General features: G+C 33.2%; 1 protein-coding gene across 1 annotated transcript; it reads left to right on the top strand.

The window, feature by feature from the left end:
* Positions 1-7,295: 7,295 nt before the first annotated feature.
* Positions 7,296-9,377, top strand: LOC146928847 (putative pectinesterase/pectinesterase inhibitor 33). Its single transcript, XM_085701016.1, has 2 exons — positions 7,296-8,252; positions 8,545-9,377. The coding sequence occupies exons 1-2, from the start codon at positions 7,328-7,330 to the stop codon at positions 9,237-9,239; spliced, it is 1,620 nt and encodes a 539-aa protein (XP_085557142.1). The 5' UTR covers positions 7,296-7,327; the 3' UTR covers positions 9,240-9,377.
* Positions 9,378-10,759: the final 1,382 nt, after the last annotated feature.

Here is a 10,759-nt window from a genome sequence, read left to right as displayed (position 1 = left end):
AACACCCACTCAACCAAACCGCCACCAGAACCTACCTATGGGAAATCTTACCATGAAGCGCTGGTGAAAGAGAGGGTCGTCTTAAATTCAACTTTGCTTGTGGGAAGGCAGCTAGTGTGCAGAGTGCTAATGAGTTTTATGCCGGCTTGCAAGATGATTCGGAGGCCACTGATGAGGATGAGCAGTGATGGACTTGGAGTCCAATTTTATTTTTCAGCTTTCTATCTTTTGTTTCTTTATTTTGATGTACTTTTTATTCAGAGTGAACATTGTGGTGCTATGTCGGTTTGTTTTAATCCCCCGTTTGTAATGCTTTCCTTTGTTTATTATTAATGAATCTGTTTGTTTGTGGAAATTTATCAGTCTCATAACAGTGCTATACCAATGATATGCCAAAGAGTTCAAGGAGGATGATGCCTAAGTGATTCAAAGGGAAGTGCTCGGCAAAGGAAATAGGTAGCCACAACTCCCAGATATCTCAACTTGTAAGGTCCATAGCCAAATTTTTATTTTTCCAATTTTACATATATGAGTGTTCCATGCAACTGCTGTTTCTAGAACTTGCGATATTTCTCTATTTGTTGATTGGTCTTGTTTTGTACACACTAAGGCAAAGTGCTTGGTACCTTGAGCCTTTTTGAGCCTACCTTGATTTATGCATTATTTACCCTTTGTAAAGCCAATTTGAGCCATTAGGTATAGATCCTTTTTGTTCGGCGACGAGCCATGTTACAAACCTAGAAGGCCTTAGGAATGAATGTCCCAATTATTTGTTTGAAGTAAGCTCTATAGGTTGTGTGAAATGTTCAAGTTTGGGGTTGCTTCTGGAATTAGCAACTTACTAAGTTTGGGGTGGGGGTACTAGAGAACCAAGAGAAGATGAATTGCGAAATTTTATATTTTATCTCTTGAAAAACAAAGCAAAAAGCACTTGAAAATGTGCAGAAAAAAAATGAAAAAGAAAAGAATCTTGTGTATGAGACCAATAATGTTTACATGTCTCAAAAGAATAAGTTCTCTAGTACTCTTCTGTGATAAATTTGAAAGGTAGGAGATTGGTTTTCTGTGATGTTACCAAAGATACCCAAGTAGTATGAGCTTAACTTCATTGTTTTATAACACTACTTCCCAAATATATCCACCTTTCACCTAAGCCCCGTTATAACCCTGAAAGACCTTGTTTTATAACACTACTTCCCAAATATATCCACCTTTCACCTAAGCCCCGTTATAACCCTAAAAGACCTTAAAAGTGTGTACTTGACTCTGACTTTGATTGACAGTTTAGAAATTTTTCAAGCTTATCGTAATACAGCAGACCTGCATGATGATTGTGTGACCCTATTCAAACAATTGCGTGGAGTTGTGGATTCGGAGGAAAGAGCTAGGCATCCGATACATCATTACACCGGAAAGGAGTGAACTTTTTAAGCATATCATTGGTTGGTAAGTTGTTATCTCACTGCGATTTTTCCATTTGCAAATTTGATTCCTTGAGGACAAGGAATGGTTTAAGTTTGGGGTTGTGATGACGGTGCATCAACATTAGTTTTTAGTTGCATTTATGTCCTTATAAATAGCATTTAGAGAGTCAACTGCAACGAATTCATGGTGAAATCAAACCAAAACAGGAACAAGAGCTCAAGAGAAGAAACTTTGAGAAAACAAGAAGAAATTGCCTAAGAATGAAGCATCGTGCCACATTGAGGAGTTTCGTGGCACGATTGATGAACGTGGGACAAATGATTCAGTTCTGGAAATTTCGTGGCACGAAGCAATATGCAACGTGCCACGATGGTTGATTTTGTCTGCTGCCACGTAGGATTAATGAACCATCGTGCCACGACCAGCCCGTAACGTGGCATGATGATGGGCATTTTCTGAAACCCTAATTTCTTTCTATAAATATCCAGCTGCTAGCAAGGGTTAAGGTACTGATTATTATTGCAATTTTGAGCACTAAGGACGGCAGGAGACCAAGGAACACGCCCTGAATCTCATACCAACACTCCGTTGGTTAGAGTTATGTATGTTTTCTCTTGTTATTGCTTATGATTGTTTAGCTATGAGTAGCTAAACCTTTAGTTTGGTTAAGCCATGATGAAACTATTGTAATATATGATTTTGTAGTTGAACTCTCTCTATAATCAATGCTATTTAGTTTTTATTCATAATTACTTGTGTTTATTGCTTTTCATGTTATTGTTTTGTATGACTACTAGCCCTAGCTTCTTGCAATCACATGATTTGATCTTAGGAATTGAATGACTACTAGCCCTAGCTTTTAATCCTGAAATAGTTATTTTGTTTAACTCAACACTAGGAGCCTAGAGATAGGAAATTGAGAGTTATGATACATGAATTAACGTTCCAATATTGCTTCCGCGGTTATTCAATCAAATTAAGAGATTAATAGGGTTATAACTTAGGAAAGGGTTTTGAGTCAAGAGATTGATCAAAATCACTTAGTTAATTTATCGTAAAAACTGAGTATTAATTGAGAGTAGAGAGAGGTAGACTTTTCATATAGAGCAATAGCGGATTCACCGGCTTAACCATTCATCTCAATATAATTTTCTCTCGCACTTTTTCAACTTTAATTAAGTCTGATTAAACCAAACTTTTCTGCCTAGGGCAACCAAATACAAACTTTACACATCCTAACGTATAACGCGCTTGCTAGAATTGAAATTAACACAGTCCTTGTGGATCGATAGTTTTTACTACTTCGATAGTTTTTGGTACACTTGCCAGATATTTATCACCCCAGAGCAAAAACTCCTCAGAGAAGAGACATTTCTCTCTCTATCTAAACCCTAAGGTTCTAACTGAACAAAATGATCAAAGATAACCCTCACTCTCTATTCTCATTCCTTTATATAACCAACTCCACTTTCTCTCTCTCATGTAACTAACTCTCCCTCTAAGTGGGCCCATGTGTAATATTAGATCCTACCAATTTAAGTGTTGGTAGCTGTTGTTGAATTCTGCTCTTTACCCAAACGGTTCTGCTCATTCCCAAAGTAAAAGTCTAAAATGCCCCTACGCAACTTAAGTTGCGCTAGTGTATTATGAGCAATAAAACAGAAATACACTAGCGCATGTTAAGTTGCGCTGCGCAACTTAAGTTGCGCTAGTGTATTCTGAGCTCAAGTTAAGTTGCACTAGTTTATTCTGAGCTCAAGTTAAGTTGTGCTAGTGTATTCTGAGCTCATGTTAAGTTGAGCTAGTGTATTACCACAACTTACCATAAGCTCAGAATACACTAGCGCAACTTAAGTTGCGTAGGGGCATTTTGGACTTTTACTTTGGGAATGAGCAGAACCGTTTGGGTAAAGAGCAGAATTCGCTGTTGTTTGTAATCAGTTTGGTGTTTGTTCTTTTCTTTATCTAATCCTTGTACACCTTGTGCTTGGTTTAGAGATTTTAATAAATTCTTTTAGTCTTTTCTAAAAAGAAAAAATACAAAATAAAAGATGGGTAAAATAAAAAGAATATTGGTAATGGGGTAAAAATTAGAAAACTTAAGCAAATACTAAAATATTAAGGGTGTGTTTGGATTGAGGGTTTGTTTTTCTTTGTTAAATTACGGACTATATAAGATGTTTTCTTAAAATAAATTAAGTGTGATTGAAGTATTATATGATTGTTTATCATGTTAATATGTTAACTTTTTAAAAAATATTTCATAGTGTCCGTAATTTTAAAATGAAAAGTAAATCCTCCTCTCCCTTCCCCTCCTAAATCCTCTATCCAAACACATCCTAAGACTTTCATAGGCGTTGACACATGATGCTTGTGCTTGATCATTAAAATAATGTTTTGACAAAGTCATATACACAATTCTTTTACAAAATATCTTTTGCTTATTGTGCAAACAATAGCACATGAGGTTGGCGTTAATTTTCAGTCCTGCTTAAACCAAACGCATCCTAGTATAAAATCACCATGCTTATTCCCTTACACGAAATAGTTGCTTCCTCTATACTTGAAGAAAAAGTCTACTCATTGAAATTAAAGATACACAATTTGCTTTTGCATCATCATATGCATGTGTACGGAACAAGTTGAGGCTAACTCAATTCAACAATTTTCCCCATATCATGGTTTGGATTTGTGCTAATTCTATCTAATTTCTAACTAATTATAGGTATCATCATTAATGCGTTGACACATTAAAAGAGTTTAGCGTGCCAAGATGACAACATAGTTTGGTTTTTCTTGCTATTTCAATTATACTTCCACTACCAATGCCGATAAGCAAGCAAGCACACGTGGGAATTCAAGCAATAACGGAATTAACTTTTCTATCTTTTTACTTTCCTTTTCACACTACAATTATATTTCCATATGTTTGAATGAGGAAATTACAAATTTTAAAGAAAATACTCCCTCCGTCCTAAATTATAAGAAAAAAAATAAAAATCACACTTATTAAAAACACTAAAGCATAAGAATTTGTAGCATAGTTTTTTGTGTTTTCTTTGGAATAAGTTTCATGGGAAGATGTAAAAACAATTTTCATTGGCTATTGGTTATAGAAAAAATGGAAGAGTGAGAAAATTGAATGTAAATTGCATTTAATTTCATGAGAATAAACAAAAGTTTTTATTGGAAAAGATGATTTTTTTTAAAAAAAAAACAAGATTAAATAAAATAAAAGTTTGTCTTTTTTGCTTCTATTTTGGGACAAAGAAAATGATTTTTTTTTTTGCTTATATTTCGGGACGGAGGGAGTATAATTTTAGGAGATTCAAATGCTTTAATTTAATTCTCTTTATTTCAATTTATTGTTTGAATAGAATAATTAAATTATTTTGAAGATCGTAATTACGTTGAATTAGAAGAAAAAAAGAGTAATTAATTTTTTTTAGGAGTAATTAAACTTTTTAAAATTTGATTTCAATCATAGTTTATTATTGCATTATGTTTATTATAACTTCAAGGAATTTTCAAGGGGTTTTATGTTAGTCAGTTTTTTTTTTTTTTTGTGGTGGCCGGGGTTTGAACCTCGGACCTTGCATAAAATTTTATGCTAGTCAGTTTGAACTAACTTCAAAGAATAAAGTTTAAATTTCCTAAAAAATGGAACTGAGTTAAAACATTTCCAAATTCATTTGTAAAACGATTATTAGTACTATTTTTATCATAATTTCTCTGTTCGACAAAAAAGATTTGATATAAAATTATTTTTAAAATATTTGTTCAATTATTATGTAAACCTTTTTTACATAGTCGGTAAATGGTAATTAAAAGCTCCTTAAAATATGGTAATTAAAAGTTTTAAATATGTATTAATTAATATTTTATGGACATCAACATGAGTTTTTTAGCAAATAAACATGAGTTTTTTTAGCATGTTTTGTACTCACTAGCATATTTTATGGGCAATTTCAAGGTCACTTGGATTGGAAATTCAACCACGATTTAGCCATGAAGTTGTTATGGTATGATCTACCAAAAAGAAATTGCTTCGTATTTGTATAGGTAGTGCAAATCAATTCTTATGAGTTTTCCTTCAATTATACAGTTAAAGACCTGCACAACCTCATATTGTCTATACTTTCAATGTAAATTTGGTTAATTCATGTGTCCATTTGCCTAAAAACATGTCAAAAGCCGCTCATTCAATATGCTTCATGCATCAGAGATCACTCTCCGTCCTCATCTGCCTCAAACTTCACATGCACTCAAATGTCAACTTGGTTCGTCCATGAACTAATTGTACTAAAAGATGGTTTGGTTTGATACTTTTAGTAAAATCTTATACAACTTTAAGTTTTATTGACTATTTCTACAAATCAATATGAGTCAATTTATAGCATGTTTTGTCATCACTCACATATTTTTGAACTTGCCAAAATTCAACTCATTCCAAAATTGATCAATGTAAAGCACACTTAATTTTTGTACTATACGATATGGGATATCGGGAAAAAGATGCATATTGTTTGTAAAGGTAGCTCCGGTCATTGCCTTTAAGTCTTCTTTTAAATTTACATTCTCATACCTGCAGAACCTCATGACCCCTCTCATTCCAATTGGATCCGACTTCATTCATGTGTACCTTTACTTAGAAGCATATCAAGTGTCGCTTAGTAAACAAGCTTTATGCATCAGTAATTAGGGGTGTTCAAACCCAAACCAATTAATCCAAAATAAAACCACAAACCGATCCAAAAAATTGAAAACTGCAAAAAAACAAAATTGAATATTTTTGGATGCGTTAGGATGTTGTTTTATAAAAACCGTTAGGATCGGATCGGATTTCGGGTCACTTTTTTAAAACCGAACCGCAAAAGTAAATATTAATACTTATTTATTCTTTTATTAGTAGTATATATTAAATTATTATGTTGCTTGTTGGTTTTTAATCTTATATATTGCACTAATTTAATCGATATCATTATTACTTCATATGTTTAAAAAATAATTGATAATTTATATACCGTAATTTTAATTTTTTTAATATATTTTGCAACCTATTATTTCATTGTATTTTTGTAATATTAATATTAATAAAAAATATTCTTAAAAAAAAAGTAAATAAAAAATATATATTTTGTATTTTGGATATCCAAAAGCCGATCCAAATTAAACCGCATATATATCTTTGGATTGGATCTGTTCGGATTTTTTTTAATAGTCATCCAAACCGAACCGAACCACATGTAATTTTTATTTTAGATCGGATAACATTTTCCTTTAAAACCGCAACGCAAATACCCTTATCAGCAATCACTTCCCGTCCTTATCAACCTCAAGTGTTACAATAATCCCATGACTGTTCGTTTTTGTTAAATTTGATTTTGTTACTTCACGACCATTCTTCCTTTTTTTGACTTTCTTATTGTTTCCATGTTGATTTCTTTGATTCCACGAAAATGTGAATCTATTTATTTGAAAATGATGTATTGTTACCGCCACTAACTTACCGCCACTAACATATATACAAACTATATCATTTTCAAATAATTTGTTATTCTTCTACGTGTTGTTTTTTTCTGTTAAAAAGGCCAACATATATTGAAAACAACTATTCACAGTACAATATATCGAACTAAATTACTAGAGCAAAAGATCATAGAGTTAGAAGCAAAAACCCAAAAAGAAATAATTGCTTCTATTTCTTCTTTTCTATTATTTAATCTTCAATTTTTTTCCTTTACAATTTATTCACACCGACACCTCATTTACACATTTTCATACTCTTCCATTAAAAAAAAAATAAAGACTTGCTGCCACTCTAAGCAATTAAAAAAGGTATCACATAGAAATATATAACATCAAGTGCATCGGCATCAAGAAGAGAAAAAAAGTTACCAAAATGACAATCATCATGGGAAAGATATTGTTAACACTATTATTGTTATCATCAATTTTCTCAATAGCCACTTCATCAAAAAGAAGATCAAGATCTTCTAGCAACAACATAGATTGGTGGTGTAACCAAACCCCTCACCCAGAAACATGCAAATACTACATAAAACAAACCCATTACTATCACAACAAAAACATCAAACACAAATCAAAATTCCGCGAAATTCTCATTCATTTAGCCTTGGAGAGAGCCGTTGTAATGCGAAAAATGGCGCATAATTTCGGACAAAATAGTTGGGTCACCCAAAAGAAAAAATCAGTGTCACGTGATTGTTTAAAACTCTTCGACAACACAGTTTTCCATCTCAACCGTACATTTTTAGACCTCCACAAGAAAAAATCATGTTCATCGTTCGATGCACAAACATGGCTAAGCACGGCCTATACAAACATCGAAACATGTCGAAATGGAGCATTGGAATTGAACATTCCAAAATTCATTGTACCAATTATGAAAGTAAACATGACACAAATCATTAGCAATGGTTTATTCGTCAACTGGGAATTCGTTAAAAGTGATGGCCGTGTTCGGTACACCAACGATGTAACTGAAGAAGGGTTTCCAAGATGGTTTTCGGTTCGAGAGAGGAAGCTATTGGAATCTTCGAGGGCTATTAAGGCGCATATCATTGTCGCGAAAGATGGTTCGGGGCATTTTAAGAGAGTACAAGATGCTATAAATGCTGCTGGGAGGAGAAGGTTTAAGACAAGATTTGTTATACGTGTGAAGAGAGGTGTTTATAGAGAGAATATTGTGGTTGGGAAGATGAATGATAATATTATGTTGGTTGGTGATGGAAGTAGATATACAGTGATAACAAGTAATAGAAATGTTCAAGCTGGTTTTACTACCTATAGTTCTGCCACTGCAGGTAATTATATTCTTGGCTATTTTTCCTTATCATTCAACTAAATTTTTTTCTTTAGGAATATGAACTCTATAATTCTATTCATTCTTCTATATCTTTATTTGATATAATAATATCATAGTCATGCTTTTTTTTAGAGATGTCATATTCATGTTTATATGTCTGTGCATGCATCTTAAGTGTCGTATTTCAATTTTAAGAATTCTCCTCTTTGCTTATTTTTATATGTCTAACTATTATTTTTCATAACAAATTCAAATCAACACATTTTAAATAAACTTTTTGTGTACTATAGGAATTGATGGTCTTCACTTCATTGCACGTGACATTACTTTTGAAAACACGGCTGGACCACGTCGTGGTCAAGCAGTGGCGCTTCGATCAGCCTCTGACCTATCTGTTTTCTACCGTTGTGCCTTTAAAGGCTACCAAGACACCCTCATGGTTCACGCACAACGTCAATTTTACAGAGAATGTTACATCTATGGCACCGTTGACTTCATCTTTGGCAATGCAGCCGTAGTTTTCCAAAACTGCATCATTCTTGTACGAAGGCCTTTAAACGGTCAAGCAAACATGATCACGGCCCAAGGTCGAGATGACCCATTTCAAAACACCGGAATTTCAATTCACAACTCTCAGATTAGGGCCGCTCCAGATTTCAAGCCCGTTGTCGGGAAATTCAACACCTTTTTGGGCCGGCCCTGGCAAAGATACTCCAGAGTTGTGGTCATGAAATCATTCATTGATAGCTTGGTCAGTCCAATGGGGTGGTCTCCATGGGGAGGTACTAATTTTGCTCAAAGCACTCTATTTTATGGAGAGTACAAGAACTTTGGACCTGGATCATCAACAAGAAATAGAGTAAGATGGCCTGGTTATCATGTTATGAGAAGCCCAGCTCAAGCATCACCATTCACTGTTGCTACCCTCCTTGCTGGCACCACATGGTTACCAGCCACTGGTGTACCATTCACTTCTGGCCTTTAATTAATCATTGTCCTAATTAAGTTCATTGTCTACAATTGGTTGAAATTTAAGTTATTCTATTGTAGTTTGTGTGTAAAAATAACACAAGATTCTTTTGTACATTTCGAGAAAAATAATTAAATTATTATTGTTGGTGTATTCCTTCCCTTTGAAATTATGCTGAAAAAAAAATCATTTCACATTTATTAAGAAAACTTAAATATAATAATTTGAAGTATAGTTGTTCAAAAAAAAAAAAAGTATAGTTGTTGTGTTCTTTGTAGAATAATGTTTAAGGAAACACATAAAAACAATCTTTATTAGTTATCGATTATAGAAAAATGATAGAAAACTACTAGAAATCTTGCGTTTTGCTACGGAATAATGCCAGGAACATCAGCTCCTGGCAAATTTGCCAGGCGTAATGTCAGGGAAACCCCTGGCAAATTGCAATTTCAAACCATACCATAAGCCAGGAGCAAACCCCTCGCAAATTGCAGTAACCCCTCGCAAATTTTAGGCGGGAAAATTTGATTCAAATTAAAGTTAAGGGAATCTCTGCATTCTGCAGAAGATTTGACAAAAATCTGTAAAGCTGACATGCCAGGGGCTGAACCCCTGGCAAAATGCACAAACTCCTGGCAAATTGCTGACATCTTTTTGGTAGGTATGTGGCTACGCTAGGAACCTTGGAGACCGAGTCTTGTCAGGGGTAGCTCCTGGCTGGGCTCCTGGCAAATTGTAGATCTATAATTTTGTGCATATTTGAACCGTTTCATTCTTCACACTTAGAGAAATTTATTTCTCTTTCACATAACACACACCACCACCACCACTCTTCACAAACCACTCTCTTCTCCAACAACACTAATTTTTGTTACTTTGGTAAATCTCTATACCTAAAGTTTTATGCTTCTATTTTATTTTCTTATATTGACTTATAATTTTTTTATGTCATTTGCAATATCAGTGTCAAAGTTTGCCTCCTCCTGGGGTTCCTTGCTCAACTTGGTTTCTTGGATCTGTTCTTTGTGAAGCTTCAACAAGTTAGTAGTTTCTCCATTTTAAATTTTTGATAAATTTTCTTATGACTGGCTGAATGTATATATATGTTGTTGTGTATGCATGTTATAAATATGTAAAATAATAAGTTTTTAGAATGCTGTTTTAAATTAATGGCTGAAATTTTCAATTTTTTTTAGAGTTTTTATAATTTTCGAAATTTTTTAGTATATGTGAATTTTTGAATTAATGGCTGATGTTGATTTTTTGTGATGATAATTATGTATATTTTCGAATTAATGCCTGTACTAGTTTTTGTTGTAATGTATGTTGAATATATGTTTGTCTTTGTCAAGATCTATTGAATATATATAAGTTTGTTTGGATCTATTAAATATATTTTGTCTAGATCTGTTATATTAGGGTTTTTTTTTTTTAATAATAACATTAGGTTTCACTAAATTGTATATATTGTTTTTTTTAATTTAAAACCGTTTTTTTTAAGTTTAATTAGATATAAATGTTATTTATTCAAATTT

Source organism: Medicago sativa, chromosome 4 (assembly GCF_051527215.1).
Source record: "Medicago sativa cultivar Bolivia chromosome 4, Bolivia_mono, whole genome shotgun sequence".
In the NCBI taxonomy this organism is placed as follows: domain Eukaryota; kingdom Viridiplantae; phylum Streptophyta; class Magnoliopsida; order Fabales; family Fabaceae; genus Medicago; species Medicago sativa.
This window is presented reverse-complemented; position numbering and strand designations above follow the sequence as displayed.

Excerpts from the sequence above, each read along its gene's own strand:
- LOC146928847 (XM_085701016.1), top strand. The coding sequence starts at position 7,328 with ATGACAATCATCATGGGAAAGATATTGTTAACACTATTATTGTTATCA. Across the intron at positions 8,253-8,544 it reads CTATAGTTCTGCCACTGCAG|GAATTGATGGTCTTCACTTC; the intron begins GTAATTATATTC and ends TGTGTACTATAG.